At 39.0% G+C, this 21,251-nt stretch overlaps 2 protein-coding genes across 2 annotated transcripts; one reads left to right on the top strand and one right to left on the bottom strand.

The window, feature by feature from the left end:
- The first annotated feature begins 16 nt into the window (after positions 1–16).
- On the top strand, positions 17–10,399 carry LOC145488595 (beta-secretase 2-like). The gene is made up of 19 exons (XM_081467482.1): positions 17–243; positions 401–454; positions 985–1,030; positions 1,401–1,495; positions 2,080–2,152; positions 2,284–2,340; positions 2,660–2,724; positions 3,238–3,309; positions 3,943–4,047; positions 4,882–4,945; positions 5,211–5,272; positions 5,804–5,900; positions 6,384–6,438; positions 7,270–7,421; positions 7,716–7,748; positions 8,659–8,791; positions 8,937–8,974; positions 9,500–9,613; positions 10,027–10,399. The coding sequence occupies exons 1-19, from the start codon at positions 28–30 to the stop codon at positions 10,200–10,202; spliced, it is 1,707 nt and encodes a 568-aa protein (XP_081323608.1). The 5' UTR covers positions 17–27; the 3' UTR covers positions 10,203–10,399.
- A 113-nt stretch (positions 10,400–10,512) lies between these two features.
- On the bottom strand, positions 10,513–21,233 carry LOC145488597 (deoxyribonuclease TATDN1-like). Its single transcript, XM_081467483.1, has 13 exons — positions 21,188–21,233; positions 21,032–21,052; positions 20,911–20,955; positions 19,770–19,819; positions 19,397–19,460; positions 17,940–18,089; positions 17,445–17,487; positions 16,394–16,479; positions 15,506–15,546; positions 14,618–14,694; positions 14,442–14,512; positions 13,549–13,681; positions 10,513–11,220 (listed from the first exon to the last, which is right to left on the bottom strand). The coding sequence occupies exons 1-13, from the start codon at positions 21,225–21,227 to the stop codon at positions 11,124–11,126; spliced, it is 918 nt and encodes a 305-aa protein (XP_081323609.1). The 5' UTR covers positions 21,228–21,233; the 3' UTR covers positions 10,513–11,123.
- Between the last annotated feature and the right edge of the window lie 18 nt (positions 21,234–21,251).

Raw genomic sequence — 21,251 nt, 5'->3', positions numbered from 1 at the left:
GATGTCGAGTTACGTGGTTTTACGGTTATGTTCGTTCGATGGGTGGTTTTTGGACTTGTCGTGTTGCCCCTAGTTGGCGCGCTACACTCGCCCAAGCTTGAACAGAAAATGTCGACGATGTTGTCGTTTGATTTACGTCGAAAGACCAAGCATCACCGACAGAGGAACTCTAGCACCACTATGACTCCAACACCCGCGCCAAAAACAGACGGCGATCAAGAGGAGATGGAATTCACTCTGCGGGTTTGTTTATTTAACGAAGTTGCGCGTACACATAAACGTCAAACCTAAACAAACTTTATACAGGTGTCAATGTTGCCGTACTCTTATATATGCCTGGAAAATCTTATTTGTACGTCTTCACAAGGAGTTTTAATTCTGTTTTGTCTCATATACACAGAGTACATCATATGCTTATGTTATTGAATTGGATTTGGGAACGCCTCCACAACGGGTAACGTACTATTTGTTCACCAAGAAGATTGATCAACTTAAAATTTCACCAAGTATTGTCCTTGCATTGTCAGTGGACAGGTAGTGGCAATAAATTAAACCATCAAGCAATTTAAAACTGGTATTGAAACGATATGTGCTCCAACAAGAGTGGTTTATAAACCACAAAGCCAACTTTATATCACTGATGTCTTTTAAAATAATGTTTAACTACAGATCGTTGACAGGTTGATATAATGTTGACCGTTTGAGTCCGTATCTTGAAGTATACGTTTGAAGTTTGGCTAGATTTGTTATATATATGTTGCGTACCTGGGACGGCAAGGAACGGCTCTGCCACAGTGCCTTTCTCTACCTCGTTGTGTAAAAATGGGTGGTGCATGTAGTTGAGTCTACCTGTCAAAGATGCTGGGAGGGAGTGGGGGTAGGGGGCGTGGTACAAATGATGGCCTAATGTTTGAGTGGCGATTTAAATTAAATTTCTTCTCATTTTTTCTGCTTTAAAATATTTTGAATTTGTTTTCTCTACAGTTGGAATTTTTAATTGATACCGGTTCTTCGAACATGGCTATTGCAGGTGTGAACTTAACGTTTGGTTGTATGTGTTCAGTTATAACTAGACTGCTCCTATATCTAATAAACTCCAAGCTATGACGGGGTTTACATAAACAAATTCTTAACAGGTTCTCGCTTCAATTTTTGCCGTTGAGTAATGCTTTTTTGAGCCGCCTCCCTACTGAAATTAGCATAGGAAGCACAGAAAGTGACTCTATTAAAATAAAATCTGAGTGAATCTGAAAATTAGGTCATTTCACGGCGGGTAAATTATCCGGAACAAAAACTTGCAAGTTTTGTTCTGTCACTGCTGAAGCCGAAGTGTTTGACTAAATAACTTGCAATCACAATCAACTCACCTCTGTTTTTTTCGTTTTGTCCATTCTCTGAAGGTCCAAAGTGTCAGGATGAAATGGATCACAAGTGTGAGATAGAAACGTATTATTATCCTGAAAAGTCAAGTACATCCGTAGACCAACATATACCAGTGAGTGTAATTGGTTGCGTTATATAGCTGGTGTGTTTATGTAACGCTTTCGAGTGGTATACCATGGAATCTCGCACGAGTCACTTGCATTTTCTCGGTATAAACACGATTTTTTTTTTTATTATACACCACGTCATAGAAAATAAAGTGGTTAACACAATCCGTGTACGCACAATGGGAAGGCTGGGGATAATACCGTCGAGTATACAACGGCTTTTCTGTTTGGCTGTATTTTCTTGAGCATGGTATAATTAGAGATAACTTCCAGTGACTTTTAAACTCTTATTTTGGAGAACGCGTAGGACGGCGGCTGCATTTTTCGAATTTTCATTTAATTTGAAATTAAACGCTGGCGTTACATATTTAGCTTGAACAAGTTCTGAGACCAATAGGCGCACTGAAAAGATCTAGACAATTGCGAAATTCGAAGGTAAAAGGTAAATTCATTTTTGACTAGGCGTTGTGCTCGAGGTCGCCATCTCTCTATTTGCTGACACGACGGATGTAAAACATCCCATGTGTGAATATATTTCCTTGTTCACTACTCCGATCCGTTGAACAACTTGTATTTTTCTGTAACACAGATAGAAACAGAATATGGTAAAGGGGCGTGGTCGGGAGACATTTATCGGGATGTCGTAGCGTTTCCAGGTGATGGTAAGTTGAGAGCTGTATACTTTGTGATCATGAAATAAAAACCGTATTTTTTTTTATAGTCAGATTTATTTGGGGAGCAGAGTGTATGAGTAAACCGTGTGCGCATTCAATTGTTTAATTTGCGTTTTCAGGTCCAAGAACGACAGCAGAGTTTGCAGTTATAAGTCACGAAAAAGATTTCTTCCTCAGTAAGTTCCTGATGAAACTGTTCGATTTCTAGCTGTCAGTTTCCGTAATAAAAACCGTTATCTGCGTTCTATAGTGGAACCCCGCCTTACGGCCAACCCGTTAACACGACCACCTCGTTATTACGGCCACTTTATTCCGGCCCGAATAAAAGCTCAGTCAGTCATTTTCTTATTTAAAGAATCCTTTAATACGGCCACCCCGTTAATACGGCCAGATTTTTGTGGCCCGTTGGTGAACGGATTAACGGGGTTCCACTGTATTTTTTTTCTATCGGGTGCTAGTTTGGTTCTGACTGTCATGGTTGATATTTAATTGCAGGGAATTCTATAAATGAGGGTATTCTTGGTCTTGCGTATAAGACTTTGGCGACGGATGACGTGCAGGTAGTAATTGTTAAGTAAACAAGTTAATTTGATACCAGTTTACTGTCAAGCGTTTTCACAGAGAGGTATGAAGACGGCCCGCTGGTTAAAAGGATAGAAACTGCTCAGGCGTAGAGGTTTTTCTCTCTTCTTCGCGACTCAAAATTGTCTCGGTTGTAAGTTCATGAGAAAAGACAGAACCAACAAATAAACTGGTGTCTTATACTAAAGCAGATCCAAGGTCAGACCCAATCCACGTCAGGCAGTGAAAAAATATCCGTGCGTTGTCACTACTTACGACCACTTCCAGCTAGTTTAATTGTTTTAGGATTTTCGTAAGAAGGTGAAAGAAACCGACCGAAATAGGTCAGCACAATCGGCTTTCATTTGAAATTATTATTATTTTTTTTATGGCCAGGGCTAGGCGCCCCAAGGTGCAGGTGTATTGAAAACAATTACTGTAAAAAGCCCGCCAAATGAGCGCAATGTTTTGATTCTCTAGGTTGAGTTTTAAACGTAATTGTGTTCTTGCAGCCACTTTACGATCAGCTGGTCCAAGACAATAAAGTTCCAAATGTTTTCACTCTTGGACTGTGTAATGGAATGGTAAGTGAAAGAAATGAATCCCTGTTCAAACTATATTTAGATAATTTTTTTTTATTTCAGTAATTTAATCATTTTTATAGTTTTCCATAGTTTTTTTCAAATGCTGATACATTTACATTCACATGAAGTTGATTACCGTATGTATTAAACTAGCTTCTTATTGGTTAAGTTGAAAATATGTTTTGTTACATGTAGTAATAAGGTAATGTCCTGTTTTCCACGTTTACAATTTCAAATGGAAACCTTGCTTGGTCACTTATTTCTCCGGTTAGCCCTGCCGACCACGCTAATCCGTCACGAAAACGGAGTTTTTCGAAAACGCTCTTTAAACCTGAGGAATTTGAAAACACCGACTCTGGGTTTTCTTGTGGACTGAAAACATTTTAAAAACGGAGCTTTTCAAAAACGCGGAAGTTACGGTAATCATGTGATTTCCCTCCTCAAGTTTTTCTCAAGCAAAATCCAAAATGACCGCTGACTGTTGCATTTTCAAATTTCTCCGGCGTAATATGGACGGAAAACATTTGACGCGTTGTCAGAGTGAAAACACCGTTTTCAAATTTCTCCGAAGTAGTGTGGACGCGACCTTAACGTTCTCATATTTATTAACATCGACCTTTTTTGCCACTGAAGGGGAAAATCTGGCTGGATGCTCCGGAACCCTCAGCGTATCGCGGACCCATCCACTACACGAGCATAAACCAAGAGACTTGGTACAGTGTTACCATGACAGGCATTGTGAGTGAGTCTAGTGTTGTGTTTGGGATCTTAACGTTTACTGAAAAGCGCGGGAAAGTGAGTTGCACCGAGCCGCAGTTATCGCTAATGCTGTTGCTAAGTAACAGATGAATTGTACGAGGATTTGACCGCCCCCCCCCCCCGAAAAAAAAAAAACGATGCTCAGCACTATTGTAGTTAAAAATGGAGGAGTAGCCAGGATTACAAATCATCTTGAGTAAAAACGTTCCTTGGTTAAGAATTTTAAAACGCGAGCTTTCGGCTCTTGGGTGTAACACCGTATACAACGGCTTTTGTGTTTAGCTGTGTATTCTTAGGCATGGTACAATCAGAGATAACTTCCAGTGACTATTTAACTCGTATTTTGGAGAACGCATAGGACGGCGGATAATTTTTCGCATTTTCATTTAATTTGGAATTAAACGCTGGCGTTACATATTTCTGAGACCATTAGGCGCACTAAACAGATCTAGACAATTACGAAATTTGAAGGTAAAAATATAAATTGATTTTTGAATTTATAATTAAAAGCGCTCTTATTTCCGTTTTAGACTCGATTTTCGAGTCTGGCCTACCAGCGCGGGCTCCTTTCCTGAACAGCGGCTGGTAATCGAGTCTGTTCAGTTTTAAGGGGTATCTTTTTGGGGTCAAATAAAGCTTGAGCTACGCCCAGATTGGTCTCTTTAACGTTAGAGGTTTAATTTGAATTTTCCGACGAGCATCCGCGACCTTTTCATATGGGATTAACCCCCGGGTTCGATCGTTATGCATGATATTCTCGACAATCGTCCTACAGTTTCCCCCGTGACCTTTTTTTTCTTTTTTACGTTTCAGGATGTTGCAGGCAACAGTCTGGGTTTATTGCCGCCCAGTTTTCCCGCCGCCATTGTTGACAGTGGTAAGTGTCGTTGCAGCAATCGTTTTTCGAAAAATTTCGTAGAAACAGTCCGAGAATTTCCGATTAAAGTCAAACACGCCCGAACACGCCAAACGTTTTCACGCGAGATAGCAACATAAGCATATGTCGTGTTGCCTGGCAACATCTGCTGAAATACCGCTGGCTCAATCCATTTTAAAGACAGGAGGTTCGGTGAAGTTCTTATATCATCTGCTAAATGTTAAAACCCTTTGACCTCTTTCATGACAATTTTTTTTTTCCATAGGCACAACAGACATATTATTGCAGCCCGAAATTTACGCTGCAGTCATAGCACAACTCAAAGAGGTAAATCGAAGTTAGAATTTTCTGAAGAGTTTTTAAACTGTTTCATATCTCTCTGATTTTCTCATGGTTATCATGACTAGCGGTATTACTCGTGGGCGCGTACGCACGACGACAGAGTCGTGCAACATGGCGGCCATACTCCAGCTAATAGGTTTACAGAGACATGCGGTCATTTGAAACCTGTCAAAACAAGGTATCCGCTGACCAAAATTACGTGACCATATCTGGGGTTACATGCTCACAACTGATTTTTTTGAGTTTCTGATCCCAGAGAAGCAAATCCTCTTTTTCCTTTTTCCTTTATGGTTATTGCAATCAGGAGCTCCGCTTTTAGGCTTGGCTATATCTACATATTACACCTGGGAGAAAAGAGGTACTTTGAGAGTAAAGTGTCTCGCCCATGCAAGAACACAACATAATGTCCCCGGCCAGGGCCACTCAATCCGGAGTCGAGTGTACTAACCATGAGACCACCGCTTCCCTCACAGCACGTTGTGTGAATTCAACGTCCTTTTTTTTTTATCTTACTAGCGTGGCCCGCCCGTTGATGAACGATTTTGGAAGAGTTACTGTGTCGATACAGATCCCTATCAATGGCCTTACATTACTATCTACCTAAAAGACATGAGTGAGTTTTGAAGCGTTCTTTTTGATTCTGAAACGACAGAATGAACTGTTCGAACTTGAATTGTTGTTAATAACGGCTCTCAGTTTTTCCCTAATCTCTTCCATCCTTGTTGTTTTTCTTTTTTGCAAAAATTCCGGCTGTAAATAGAAAATAATGATTCAATTAAGGAAGAGGTAATTAATGTAATCGAGGTTGTTATTACGTTTGCACTGTAAATGTTTATATGAAGGTTTAATACACGAAAACTTTAAAAAACACGATTAATTGAGGATGGCATCTCCTGTGATTGTCACTTCCCTTTTTTAACGATTGAATGCGGAAGTAATAAACCTCGCAATAATTAATCTTCATTACCAACCTCCACTCAACACATTTGATGTAGACGAAGTATGTAGGTAATTTTACTGCTTGTCGCATGATGATGATAATGTTATGATGACAATGATATATGCCTTATGGTCAGTTTATTTTATTTTTATCTAGTTGGAGGTTCGTTTGGATTGACTGTTCTTGGGAAACACTATGTTAGAAAACAAGAGTGAGTAAACATGGAATAATATTAATAAAGAACTATTGTAGTCAGCCAATCGAAAGCTTTTCTGTTGAAAGGTTAAACTAAATAGTCCAGAGAAAACACTTCCACAGTTTTAAATAACCTTTAAATAACAAATTTTCACAACTCGTACTTCTGTCAGAGAAATAATTTTTAGAGTCAATGAAATTGAACGCGGTCAGTCAGTCAGTCAGTCAGTCAGTCAATCAGTCAGTCGTTCAGTCAGTCAGCCGCCAGTCAGTCAGTTGATCAGTCAGCCAGCCAGTCAACCAGTCAGCCGGTCAACCGGTCAGCCGGTCAGCCGGTAGGCCGGTCAGCCGGTCAGCCGGTCAGTCGGTCGGCCGGTCAGCCGGTCGGCCGGTCGGCCGGTCAGTTAAACAGCCAGTCTGTCTGTTAGTCAGTTAGTCAGTCAGTCAGTCAGTCCGTCAGTCAGTAAGTCAGTCAGTTAGTCAGTCTGTCTGTCATTCAGTCAGTCAGTCAGTCAGTCAGTTAGTCAGTTAATCGGTCAGTCAGTCAGTCTCTTCAATCATCATTGAGCGCGATCATAGGAGACTGAAACAACTTCAAACTTTATAATGTAAATATTTTGCTTAAGATAATAAAGTTCCTCTAACGGCATTCTCTATCTTTGTCGTCTTGACCAAGCCAGCGCTACAGGCCTGAGACCAGCTAGGGTTGTCTGGTTGAACTAAAATTGCTCATCAGCCTGGAGGTTTAATAAACGTCGCACTGATAAAAGACAACCAGACTTCTGCGATCATTAGTTTTGGAACAGATTTTGAATATTGAATATTGCCTTTGTTTCCCTTTCACCAGTGAATTTTACTGTCTAAGTATTGGTGTTAAACGCTCTGGAGCAGTTTTGGGAGAGGTCGTCATGGAGGGAAATGTAGTAGTGTTTGATCGAGCCAATCAGAGGATCGGATTTGCACCGAGCAATATGTCACACCCGGATGTTGGACCATGCGGTAAGAAATCACCGAGAGGGACTCGTAAAGGCTTCTTTGAAGCTTGCGTGTTAGAGTTTGTTAAATACTATCCCATGATGTGTTATGATATAAACAAGCTTTGAAAAAGGAAATAAAATAAAACCAAAGAATCGACAAGATATCCTGGAACGGAAGAGTAACAATATATTTTATGCTGTACATTCGATTCTCTGCCTCTTAACACATACCCATCCATACTACCCTTTAACTTAAATTAGTTCTCGCGTTTGGTTCTCTTCCCCTTTTAATGCAAATGTCATTTTCATGTTTCAGGCAATCCTATCCGTGTAAATAATACAGTTAAAGGTAACTTTTATTTTCCAAGATTGTACCGACATTAATTTTAGTAGTTTCTTCCCTGCATTTGCGTTTTCTAAAGTGTTGAACGCTTCAAACCGAGCTGATTCTATATTTTTATCGTACCATTCGAGACCATTTTAACAAATTGGCATCCTCTTCTTATCACTAATCCCTTACTTATCGAATCACTGGGGATTATTGGCACCAAGTCGTGGCAGTACGGCGCGAGCAAGCTTGGCTAGTAAAAAGTTTATTATATGGCACTCGAATTTGAGTTTACCGCCTTTTGAAAACAAAAAATACACGGCTTATGCCCGTCTCCATGGAAACGGTCCGTATGGCAAAACCCCGACCTAGAAAAACCAATCAAAACGCTCGGATTTACCTCAAAACCTCTTCTACTAACCGAGTTCGAGGTCGCGTGCTGTAACTTACGGATCGAGTTTTTTCCCTTTACATTTATGGCACCGGCCCGAAGAACGCAGGCCATGGATCAAAGGGGAAAAACGAGGGTCCGTAACTTACAGTACGGACCGAGAAGACCAGGTTAGAGAGACATTTATCATATCTCTACTGCTAGACAAACCATATCTCAAGTCATTCACACGCAACGGCTTAAAATCGCCGACGTACGTCAACGGCCAAACGAGCCCATTTGAAATTATTGCTAAGTCGTTAACACGTACCGTGTGGTCAAAATTTTAAGAAAACAGAGATATCTTACGCTGTTATTTGCCATAATGAAAACCTGACGATAGATCACCGGACATTTTGACAGCAAATTCAAATTTTAGCAGATCGTACAATATAGAATAAGGCACGCTAAATTGGCCAATCACAGCGTGTGTAATAACGGAGACTGACATAATAAAGTCATTGTATAAAAAGAGCTATAACTTTTATTTTCCTGTTGCAGGGCGTCTTCATAAATATTGCCGTGCTCCCGACATGCCTCAGGAGACGTGCTTCATGGGCTGCAAGTCCTGCATCAAATATGGAGGCGTATGGTGTCCTAGTGGTCACGTGGTTGTGTGGATAAATGGCGTCAGGTGAATGACGCGACCTTGCTTGATACGTAATATGACGTATATAGATCCTTAATTAGCTTGTACTGTAAGCTAGGTAATGGACGAGGACCTGTGATTCTCGCTAAAGCACGGGCATTCTAATTCCTTGTTATACTTGTTATTGCAGGTCTGTTCTTAGCACTAAAAGAGGCTTCTGCTGGCCAGGTAAAATTTACTTTACATATTTAACGAAGTAATGCAAAACTAAGGCCGTGTCTACCCTACGGCGTAGGAATTTGAAAACGGAGGTTTCACTCCGAAAACGCATCAAATGTTTTCCGTCCACACTACGCTGAAGAAATTTGAACACGCAACAATCACCGGTCATTTTGGATTTGTGTTTGAGTAAAACTCGGGGAGGGAAATATCATGATTATCTGAACCTCATCGATTTCGAAAAGCTTCGTTTTAATTCAAAATGTTTTCTGTCCACACTAAAACGCGAAGCCTGCATTTCAAATTCCAGCAGTTTGAACAGCGTTTTGGAAAAAGCTCCGTTTTCGTGACGAATTAGTGTAGAGGAAAGACCTAATCGGAGAAAGAAAGTTTCGTTTTCAAGTCCTCCGGCGTAGTTGTGGACGGGGCCTAAGGATCCCTAAAGCAAATAAATTTCGACACTCAAGTGTTAGCCTTTCTAAAGTTGTTCCATGAAACTTATCTCGTACTGATCCGTATTCTCTTGCACTATAGGAGGCCTGTTCACTTTAGACGATACCAAAGTTCAGACCTTTCTCACAGGACATGGTAGCGCTGAATTCCAGGCTTATTGTGACTCGTTTGTTCCAATGTACAAGCAGTGTTCAGGTACGTGAAATTCACAGCACTGTCCTAAAAAGGTATTCTTGCGCCCTTCAAGTGAATCTTGTGTCTCACATTTGGGTTTGAAGCACAAACCGATTTAAAGTTCGCACCATTTTGCATGGCACAATAAACAGGGCCTTGTAAAGCAATTGTTTAATAGTTTTCATCAGAAACATATCACCTAGAGTGTGATATGCTTCTGTTTTCATGCAGTCAGTTGAATGGTCACTCGCTAGGGTGTGTCATCCACAGGCTTTGAAACTTCCAAACATTACCACATGAAAAGTGCTGCTCAAAGGCTTTCATTTGAATGGCCGCTCACTAGTTTTGTTTTACGTATGATGAACCAAGCATCTTCTGTGATTTTGCTTATTCGTTGCTTTGTGTCACTTTCTTTTCTGTTTTGTCTATTTCAGTGGAGGGTATTTGGATCTTAGTTCTGAGTGGCTCGATATTTTTTACCCTTTGTTCATTGTTCTTGTTCGTGAGCTGTCGAAGGAGCACGAAACCTAAATCGATTGGAGATCGCCAGAATCCGAGCGACAACGACGAGTCTCCGCCGTTTCATGGGAACAAAGCTCTTTCCCGTTGATAACAAGACACAAGAAACCTCAATGACATGCTTATCATATAATGCGTAATTACATATATTTGCCTTCTGTGAAAAATTACGTTAGATTGCGTCCAGACATTGTTTTACAGTTTTAACTATGCCCGGAAACTATAAAACAATCACGATACCTATACCTATGCGATAGGTGACGTCATAGGTGAGAAGCCATGCTACCTAGCAACGCTGCTGATCAAGAAAAAAAGATTGACGGCTCAAATCTGTTGATCGGGGGCGGGGGGGGGTGGCTTTGAAAGTCGCGCGAGTGATGATAAATTCTTTATACGCTTAATTCAACTTTCTTATAAAACACTTTAATACCAAAATTATCACCATCAAAAACGTTAGGCAAAGGCATAATATTTTTCAACTATTCTCTCCTTTTGCTCAGAAATATTCAAATCAAATAAGAATTTTTTTACGAATTTTTATGAATCTTAATTAGTTAGTATCAGGAAATCTTTTTTATTATAATTAGTTTTGATATACGGTAGTTCATTATAAACCCATTGTATTTCTAATTAGTTTTATGAGCTAGAGTAGATTTACTTTATCTCGCGTTTTGAGAGAAATTCACGTTATTACTCTCTTGTCTTGTTACTTGTTTCTGCAATCGTGCATGGCGAGACTTAAAATCTTAAATCATGGCATGTACGAGTGTGATCTCAAGATTATTGCAGCTCATAAATGTAAATTATTGAGTCATTTGCAGTCGGCAGGAAGAGTTGATTGACACATAAATAAATATATCTGTCTGTCCACATTGCTTCAACTGTGTTTTCAACAGACCTCATACGCAGTCACATTGTGTTTAATATTTTCATAATATGCGAATCATATCTAGCCGTACATTCCACGAAGTAAACATAATAATTTGTGTGTAAATAACACCTACTGCTACTGCTATCTGAAAAACAATTTTAGTGTATTTTCGTAAACGGTTTCAGCGAGTGAATGCACATCTTCTCCTCGGCTTCCTGCGACAACTTCTAGCACTTGACTGCAAAAATAAAAACATAGGCACGCAAGGCGTGCAAGAGTTATTTTTTTTGTGAACTATAAGTCTCGGAGATAGGAGCATTCATGGAACTGTTTACAGTAATGATTTGGTTGATTTGACAAGTTTTTTTGGTTGCGATGTACAGCAAGAAAGAAACTGGGAGTGTACATACAATGTTACATCGGTAGTGGTAAGATAACTAAATAGTAAGCCCTAAAATGTTTGACTGAACAAACCACAGTAATCTGACACGTCTCCAGATTAATGTAGATACCATCTTATTTTCTAACAGGCAATTTTATTCGTTCTTTGATACAACCCACACTGTGATTGGTCTGACACGCGCACATACATAACTCCCTCACTCACCGATCACGTAGCCCTTCCCCCCCGGGGGGGGGACTTCCTTATATGGGCTATATAGGTCTGTGCGGCCCCGAAGAGTATGGTTTTTCAGCCGTTTTGGTCATAAATAGGGTATCGATTTTAGCTGATTTTGGTCATTTTGGTCATAAATAGGGTACGGTTTTTGCACTCTAGCCTTGATATGGGTATGCTTTAAGAAGAAGCCACTTTTTCATCATTATCGAAAAGAAAATCAACAAAAGCCCTTCACAAATTTATATGTTTACGGTAATTTAACATTGGTTTGAACTAGGGAGCTAATTATAACGCAGGTCTGAAACAGGGTTTTGATTTGAGGGTCAGGTCGTAAATAGGGTTTCGAATTTTTGGTCAGGTCATAAATAGGGTAAGGAATATCGCAGATTTTGGTCATAAATAGGGTAAGGGTTTTGGGAAGCGGGCCGCACACCCCCAACCAATTTTTCCGGGAGTACCCCCTCGGGAGCCCTTCCAGCCCCCAAGAGGAATTTTTGCTCAAAAATACTCAAGTTAAGAGAACTTTTCGCATTTCATACGAGTCGTAAGTTTACCCTTTTTACACAACACAACGCAACAACACTACTTCACGGAAAATTGAAAGAAAGAGAAAAAACCTCTCTGATTTAATTAAATTGCACTTTAACTTGGTGCCACACAATCTTCAAAGAACATTTGAACAGTTTTAATACTTTTTACCTTTAAAAATATCGGACTGAAAAGAATGTCATAAAATGCCCATCAAATAGAGACGTAAAAACACTCTAGAAATGAAAGCTTCTTTTTTGTTTAATATGCTGGGAACAATAGCCGATAACTTGTAAGCTCTAATTGAATTTACTCCCATATGAAAAATGAAAGTGTCGAGTTACCATTTGTAACTAAAAATAGCAAACATCTCGTGGGAACAAATGGTGACGATTCGTCAGCTCTAATTGAATTTACTACCTTGTGAAAAACAAGAGTGTCAAATTACCCATTGTAACTAAAAAAAAATTTGAACAAAGCAATAAGAACAAAACAATCGTTACCTTCACTTACTATCGTAAACGTTAGAACTGCTTCAAATCTAAATAGTCTCGTCTCTTCTAAAACATGTCCTAAGAACTAGAACCGACGATTCGTCACCTCTAATTGAATTAACTCCTTGTGAAAAACAAAAGTATCAAGCTACCCTTTGTAATTAAAAATAAAAATATCTCGTGCCATTTGCCTACTACCCATGAACTGTTTCAAAACTCAAGACTCATCTCGTTCATAACCAGCCACCATTACACTGAAAATTATGCACTCTAAAACAACCCAATGTACGTATGTAACTGTTACACTCCCCTCCAAACCGGAGTAAAAATCACAAACCGGCAACATACACGTCACTCTTTATTTCTCAATTACCAAAGTCCTTGTGTTTATACATACCTTGTGTTTCTCACGTACCATTTACCTTTACAACAAGAAATTTGATTGGCTGTTCATAGTAGATCCAAGCTGATTGGTGTGACATACATACATCTCTCACTCACTCACTCACTCACTCACTTACTCACTCACCCATTGACCCGTCCATAACATACCCGACGCGCCGACTAAGAGGTATTTTTTTTACAAAAAAATAACTCAATAAAGTAAACGAAAAAATTGTAGAGAGGAAAAGAAATCGAAGAAACATGAGTTCTCATGAAATTGAGCAAAGTCAGGAGTCCAAAATACATTCATTTGAAAATAAATGGAATTGCATGGAAGAGAGAGTTCTTGAAATTTGAAGAGAATTTAAATCTCATTCCGATCTCAGTGTCAAGCAACACTACGGCTTCGGAAGAGACCGTGACACCGACAGCGTCAGACACAGACGCGTGACACAAACAGGAACTGGACTAAAATCTTCCTGGTTACCTCCTCGTCACACCTCTCGGTCACGTTCGAGACTGGGAAGCCTGTGGTACTTACATGATGTTTGCAGGCTCATTGCGTCCCTTCACACAAAGTCCAGCTTCCCACTTCTCTTTTTTTCTGCTTTCAAACTTTGTCTTTACGTGCTTAAAGCCGGCGTGAGTTGGACGAATGTCACACCAAGGTGCATCTAGATGGTTTGCAAGAGAGAAAAGAAACGAACAAAAGTGTAACTCTTGCACGATGAAAAAAGTTAAAAGAGGTACCACTTTGATACGCTAGGACCCAAGCGCTTTCTTCCGATTTTTTCATTACTCGATAACTTCAGAAAGCTGCCGTCATAGGTGACTCGACAATAGGACGTCGCCAAAGAGAAATACAGTAAGAACCCGCAAGTAAGGACCTACATTTTTGAAGTCTGGCAAAATAGATTTTTGTATTTTGGGGTACTTGCTGGCAATTTAGGTTAAGTAGGTTCTTAATTTCTATGAAAGAGACATAGTTGTTGATTATCACTGAGAAAAAATACATAAACTTCGGACTGGTCCTTGAATATACAGTATTTATTCACAACTGTATTATCTATTTTCTCGCAATATAAATTTTAAATCTCAAAGTTACACTCCTTGAGTAAAATGTGGTCAAAATTGAAGTGTAACCAACATATAAGAACCTGCTTGATCTTGCTTGGCTAAACAGGTTCTTATATTTTTGGGTATTAAAATTGCAAATTTCTGCCAGCAGGTTCTTAAACCACTAGGTTCTTACAAGCGGGTTTATACGGTAATCTAGGAGCCTAGGATGCCATTGTCATAAATTCTTTCAAAAACATCTAAGTATCGGCTGTAGGAAACATGAAAACAGTTCCAATTTAGTGTCAAGACATACGAAATCACGCGCGCGCTCCAATTGCGTTGAAAACAAACAATCTTTTGTTTAAAAAAATTCACCTGTTTCGAGCAGTAACTTCTCGGAAGGAATTGTTTTCATGACTTCAATGTTGTCTTCAGTTTTCAACGAGCTACAACGACAAGTAGAAAATAATAATCGTTTGTTAATCCACTACCTCACAACATTTTCTACAAATTTAATTTTTAGCGTTATTGATATTTCGTAACACACTCACCACCCTGTAATGCCGATATATAAACCCTGATCCAGATAGTCAGACGCCTCTTCCTTCGTGCCAGTGAAGCAGTGAGCCTAAAAACGAAATGCAAAGTTAAGGAGCTGTATCACAATATGTTTAGACATTAAGTAAAACACAGCTCTCAAATTTGCCAGCACCAATCTCACCGCCAACCACAATAAGGGTCTAATATGGTTATAAAAAAAAAGATACAAGTAAAAGCAAGTTTAAATAACAAACAACGATAATTTGGTTTCAAAGTTGTAAAAAAAGCGTGCGAGTATACAAGATAAAATACATATTAACTATTAATTACGGAAGTTTTTAAGGCTACCTCGTTGAAACAAACTATGATGGAATAAACAAATTACAGTCGAACCTCTCCAAAACGGCCACCTTGGGGACAGAGGAGAGTGGCCGTTGTAAAGAGGTGGCCGTTATGGGGAGGTAGGAGTGTAACATGACACCTGCTTTTTCGGAGGTGCAACATTTTGCCTTCTTAAAAAATGCTTATTTAAACAAAAATAACTGTACGTAACGCAATCAAATTGTATCAATAAAACAGAAACTAAACAGAAACAGGGACCAGCGAAGCGTTGTACGTATCAAGTTTGGCGACCTTTTCCAATACAAAATGGGGTTTTGTATACACCATTCGTCAGTAACTGTTAACTGGGCGGTGTGAAGAGGTTATTTTGGTAGCGGGACGCGTTGCCGTTGTGGAGAGGTGGCCTTTGTAGAGAAGTTAAAATAAGAGTGAATGCATGGACTGTCCGCCGGGATAAAAAAAGTCGCCGTTGTAGAGAGGTGGCCGTTAGTGGAGGTTCGACTGTAGTGGACACTTGACCCGTTATATGATGCAAGAAACAAAGTGACACCACTTACCACACCACCAACAAACCTATCCCTGTTTCTTCTGATGATATCTGAAAGAAACACGCTGAAAAATGATACATTTGGTAAAGAGCAGTTCGTGAGTGGCAGAGAGATGGAAGGTTTTTGTTCCTTCTAAATGCTTGACCGATAATAACATAAATTGGTTTGAAAGCTGAAGTAAACGCGTCCACATGTCGCAGAAATGAAAGAACGGTCTCGATTCTTAGTTTAATAGGACTCTGACCGGGCAACAGAGAGGCGTCCAAAAGACCGAGGCAGAAATATGGGAGAAAACGTTAAGTTCACACTTTGCTTATTAAACTGAAAAGGAATTAAAGAAGAGAGCGACAGAGACTAAATTTGGAGACAAGTTGCTCTGTTTAACAAGTAGACTCCATGTTGCCGTGCGTCTCTTCTGTAATACGATCAAAGATGACATCTAAATGTGTTAAAAACAAAAATGTTACACACGCCGTTATATTGTGACGTCATCTGCGATCCATTGCTGAACAGACGCACGGCAACATGAAATCTTCTTGTTTCATAAAAAAATAAACAAAAGTTGCCAATGACGTCATCTACCCGTCTGTCTTCCAATAGATCATAAGTAATAACCAATCAAAATGCGAGAATAATTCGACATGTTACATAAAGTAACCGTGAGTTTAAGATCCCATCCACGCTAAATCGTTTACAACAACGCGTTTTTTTCGCCTCTCGTCCACACTGATTCGTAGACATCGTACCACTGAACTCTATCGTATCAGTAAGGACGCGGAAAAATCAGCGGAGCGTTTTCTAAGGCAATGTAAGTTACAAGCTATAGTCACGTCGGCATATTACATGCAAGATATTTTCCCTCGGTTTCTTGTGACTGATATATGCCTGTTCACCTACCAATGAAATCCTGATGTGCACTTCTTGAATGTAGAAACATTGGTAGCTTGGTTTCTTCAGCTAATTGAAACTGTTTCTCAAAATACCTACAAACACAGAAACAACCCTTAAAATTCTGATACAGACCTCAGAACTTTTCTTTTCGGAACTTTTCATGATAACTCAGCAATCATCAATAACTTATTTTCTGTGGAGGTGCGGTGGCCTCATGCTTAGTGAGCTCGACTCCGGATCGAGCGGTCCGGGTTTGAGCTCTGGTCGGGGACATTTCGTTGTGTTCTTGGGCAAGACAGTTTACTCTCACAGTGCCTCTCTCCACCCAGGTGTTCAAATGGGTACCGGCGAATTTAATGCTGGGGGTAACCCTGTGATGGAGTAGCATCCCATCCAGGGGTGAGTAGAAATATTCCTAGTCGCTTCATGCTACAGAAACCAGGATAAGTTCCGGCCTGATGGGCCACTTGGACTGCATGCGGACTTTAGCTTTTTTTACTTTCAAAATTTTCTAGACTGGACCGGAATAACTTGCATTGTTAGGTACTTCAAATAACAATCACTTATTAATAAATTCTGGTATCACCATATTAGCTTTTTGAGACTAAGAAAAATTTTTCCCTTCTATTCTCATTGCCTCCCCTCGAACCTTCTGTAGGAGAATGTTGAATTTTTGTGGTAGCCTAAAGCATTCAAGGATTTCTCACTAAAACGCAAGGACCACTGGTACAGGGGCGGATCCAGGATTTTTCTTAGCCGGGGTGCACCACAAAGGAATGTGGTAACTGGCTGGTGAGGTAACAAATTTTAAAAGAAAATACGAAGAAGGCTTCATCTCAGGGGGAGGGGTGTGCACCCCCTGCACCCCTAGATCTGCCCCTGTGATAAAACCTAGCTATCTTCTTCAAGTTCAGGGACTTTTCAAAGATGTAACTTTTCAAAGATGTAACTTTTCAAGACATGTGTAAGCCATGAAAAAGAACATTCATTTTTTTTTTTGGCTCCTTTAAATTCTTTAAATACCATTTGTATACTATTTTAAAATTGTTTGGCTTACTTCAACTGAACCTCTTTTGGACAAAAATGGGTCCGGTCATAATCTAAAAAAAAAAAAAAAAATAGTCAAGCATACAGATTGTTTCAGGAACAAAAAGTGATGTTATTAAGTTCACCAAGTGGATCTAAGGTAACCGCATTATAGCTATGATATCTTATGCACATCATAATGTTACATGCACTTAGGTTCATAGGTACTCAATGCGTGCAGATGGGGAATACATACAGAGGGGCTTATTGTTCAGCTGCAGCTTTTTCCACACTTAACAGGTCTGTGATACCAATTAAATGAAAGTGGATGTTGTTAGTTTTCTAATAATATAATCTTGTCAACAGCCACTTGCCAATCTACCAATACCATTATGGAGAAATAAAGATCACTGCTTTTACTTTTGTAAATTACAATGCTACTACAATACACTACATTTTGAGAAACTGACACAGCATATAACAACTTGTCAGAAATGAGTGGCCATAAACTACATCTTTTACTTACCCAAACCACATTCACCAACAGCTACAACTTTTCCTTTATTTTCCTGTGCAATAGCAATTAGTTGACAAAGATAGTCATTTGGATCTTGGCCATCTTGTTCAAATTCACTGCAGCGAGTGGGATGGCACCCAACAGTGCTGTGAAAAGATTCTACAGGAAGCAAAGGGTTTTATAATTGTAGATAATAAAATATATTTATTAAAAGAGAAGGATAATTAAAAGTTATCGTTAACGGGAGGGATATCAGGGAAACTCTGAGAACTGACATTCAACCTCACTGATATTTGACTCCTTTTTTGTAGCATGAAGAAACAACTTACAGTATTTCAATTTCCCCTTACAATCAATAGGTGGCCAATCTGTCAGAGGGGACAGTATTTTATCACATTGCCTTGAGCAACCATTTACCAGTACCCAGAAAGTTAGAGTCCCTGATAACTCAAGTCTTGCACTAATTCAAACCAAAATAGATTTCCCCTAGATTTGCTTTTAACATTAACTGTGATTTTACCCTTGGTAATCTGAACATTCAATGACTTGAACCCTTTGCTGACTCAAAGCCCACATCATTTTATTCTCTTCTCTAGTCTTTCTGTCAAAGGTGGTTTTTTTCTGCTTTTTTTTTTTTCGTTGAGCATGCTGCCCCTTGAATTTTGGTTTGTTCATAGCCCACACAAATTTCATAATTAAAAATGTCTTTTGAGAAGTTCTTTTGAGTGAAAACGTCTGCAGCACATTTCATAAGTTTTGAAAACTGTAGGAAACATTGCAAAGAAAGCCATTAAAGCATGTGCAATTGACATGCAAATCACGTGGCTATCCAATTACAGGTGTCCAATTACAAAAAGTTCAAATTGGATACCTGTAATTGGACACCCACGTGATTGCACGTTGATTACGTGGCAAATAGGCACGCAGAGAACCAATCACAATCAAGAATTTTGTTATAGATATGATTAGTTTGCTAACTGAACTCAAGGAAAAAATAGCGGGTCTGTGGACAGATGATCTCCTATTTTTAAATAATAATTTGTTCCCATCTCGACCCAATAAACTGAACTCCTAAAAACTCTATCCTGATTTCCCTTGAATGATTGAGTTATTGTGAGTCAAAGCTGTACATGTGTAACTATATATTATATATTCACAAACTATCTAACTGACAATGCAACAGTCACAGCTAGAGCTCAAACCTGACTCCTTGATAGAGTACTGTCCTACACATATTAACCCATAATGCTACTCATATTTTTAAATTTCAGGTACAATAGACGAAGAAGACCAATTTCTTAAGATTGTGCTCACAATGACAGCATTAAAAGTCTATTTCATTATGTTTAAATGTCCCCTCCCCCCAAAAAAAGGAACAAGATGTTTTACATCTTGAAAATGGTTGCTGAGTTTGTCATGATTACATAAAAGTTGAAGATCCAACTACAATAAAATATTCTGCTTACCATCTGTTCTTGCAAGATCCAATGCATTTCGACTCTCAGATAAATTTCCTGCTGTAATAATCATCTACACGTACAACAGAGGCAAATACAAATATAAACTTATGCATGCAAATTTTTAAGGGCATGACTTTAGGACCAGGGGGTTGATGCAAAAAATAACTTATCTTTTTCTTCAAATTGGTAATTTTTAGGTATTAAAAAAGATTTTGATTTATCAATTGACGGATCACATGACTGACTGATGCACTGATTAATAAATGACCATTTAACTGACACCTTCAATGGGCTTTCTTTTTTGCTGAAGATGGCTTATTTCTCACTCTTTTGAAAGTGGAAGTTTACTTATTAAATATGTTTTACAACTTTTCATCACCTGTTGAACACCAGTATCAGATGCTCTCTTTAAAACCTGTGTGAAGTCATCTGCAAACAAAATTTTACAGAATCACTAGTTAACCCACTGACTTGGAGCTTTTTGCCAAAAATGCATTTTTTGGACATTTTGGAGATTTTCAGCCAGAATATGGGCCACTTAACTCAAAAAGGCATTTGCAAGATGACAGCATGCCTTTCTTTCCACCAGCATCGCGTTTTACAACATTTTTGCTCGGGCATGCACAGAAATCAAATTATTGCGAGATAGGTTTTGGACGAGAAAGTGACCTACACCTGTAGGTACATCTTTAGGCTTTTTGGTTTTTTAAAATTTTTTGGCCTTCCCTTTTTCTCCTTTTCTTATCTTTTTTCTGCAATGATTGACCTTCTACTGGGCTTGCTTCCAGTTTAAATGAGAAAGCATCACCAAGACAGACAATTTTTACCATAGAGCAGCTAAACTGTGTTGTCACAGGAAATTTTGCTGCCAGTTTTTCCCTCAAATTTCTGAGTATTTTTGTGCATGTTTCAGGCTCCATTGAGTCAATCACTGTGATCTGGGTATTGTTGGAAAGATCTTTTCCTTCTGCAGAACTTGAGTATAGATGATGCCAATTTTGGTCAAAGGTGATGACGGCAGAAGTGGAACAAAGGCCAATGCTTATCACAGCCAGTTAGGGGTGGCATGGGACCAGAGTCAATGGATTAATGAATTAAACATACTGGGGACAAGTCACCATACAGTAAAGTTTTGTTACAGTCTAGCCAGTGCTGTATTAAAAAATATATGTATTTTAAACAAACACATCTTGTTGGAGGTCAATTCCCTTGAGAAGACACTTAATAATGGTCCCGGTCAAGTACAAATGTCACAATTTCAAGCTCCCATATAATTAGACATATCAAGGTGAACATGTTTTAGTTAACAGAGGTTTGACTGTACCAGTTGGACAATTTTGACATTACTGATCCTAGCAGTATGTACATAGAGAGATCAACCTCAAAAAGTCAAAATCTGGGATTAATGATTTGTCTCTCGTTAACACCCCAAAACCCGCGAAACATGATTATCATGGTAAATAACAGAGCACATCAAATATCAAAAGAATCTTCCAGCATTGGCACTACTACTGACTTGCCTTTATGAACTTGTTTTCCATGATAGCTTCCCTTGAACATAGAATCTAGGAGAAAATATAGCGTTATTATACTGCACAAGACAATACGAAATCTTTCAATGTGCTCAGCCATTTACCTTACCTGTTAAATTCACCCCGATATCTTTTTTTGTGAATAAAAAAATTAAGTGATTATTAATTATTTCACAGTTGTCATAACTGAAAACTTGTGAAAAATAACTCTCAGTACAAATAATCAAAAAGCTAACGATTTAAACAAAAATCGAGTAAACTTCACCAATAAAACGAAGTGAGCTGGCCGCCATCTTGCGAATCATGGATTCTGATACACTTCATGTCAT

The sequence above is a fragment of the Orbicella franksi genome, chromosome 5 (assembly GCF_964199315.1).
Source record: "Orbicella franksi chromosome 5, jaOrbFran1.1, whole genome shotgun sequence".
Taxonomy (NCBI): Eukaryota; Metazoa; Cnidaria; class Anthozoa; order Scleractinia; family Merulinidae; genus Orbicella; species Orbicella franksi.
Note: the sequence above shows the minus strand (reverse complement) of the source record. Positions and strands in the feature narration are given on the sequence as shown.

Bases quoted from the DNA above. Each gene is read 5' to 3' on its own strand.
- LOC145488597 (XM_081467483.1), bottom strand. From the start codon at position 21,227: ATGATTCGCAAGATGGCGGCCAGCTCACTTCGTTTTATTG. The intron at 21,053-21,187 runs GTGAAGTTTACT...TCACAAAAAAAG, and splicing joins CAGCTCACTTCGTTTTATTG to ATATCGGGGTGAATTTAACA. The intron at 20,956-21,031 runs GTAAGGTAAATG...ATTTTCTCCTAG, and splicing joins TATCGGGGTGAATTTAACAG to ATTCTATGTTCAAGGGAAGC.
- LOC145488595 (XM_081467482.1), top strand. From the start codon at position 28: ATGTTCGTTCGATGGGTGGTTTTTGGACTTGTCGTGTTGCCCCTAGTT. The intron at 5,273-5,803 runs GTAAATCGAAGT...TTATCTTACTAG, and splicing joins TCATAGCACAACTCAAAGAG to CGTGGCCCGCCCGTTGATGA. The intron at 7,422-7,715 runs GTAAGAAATCAC...TTCATGTTTCAG, and splicing joins CCCGGATGTTGGACCATGCG to GCAATCCTATCCGTGTAAAT.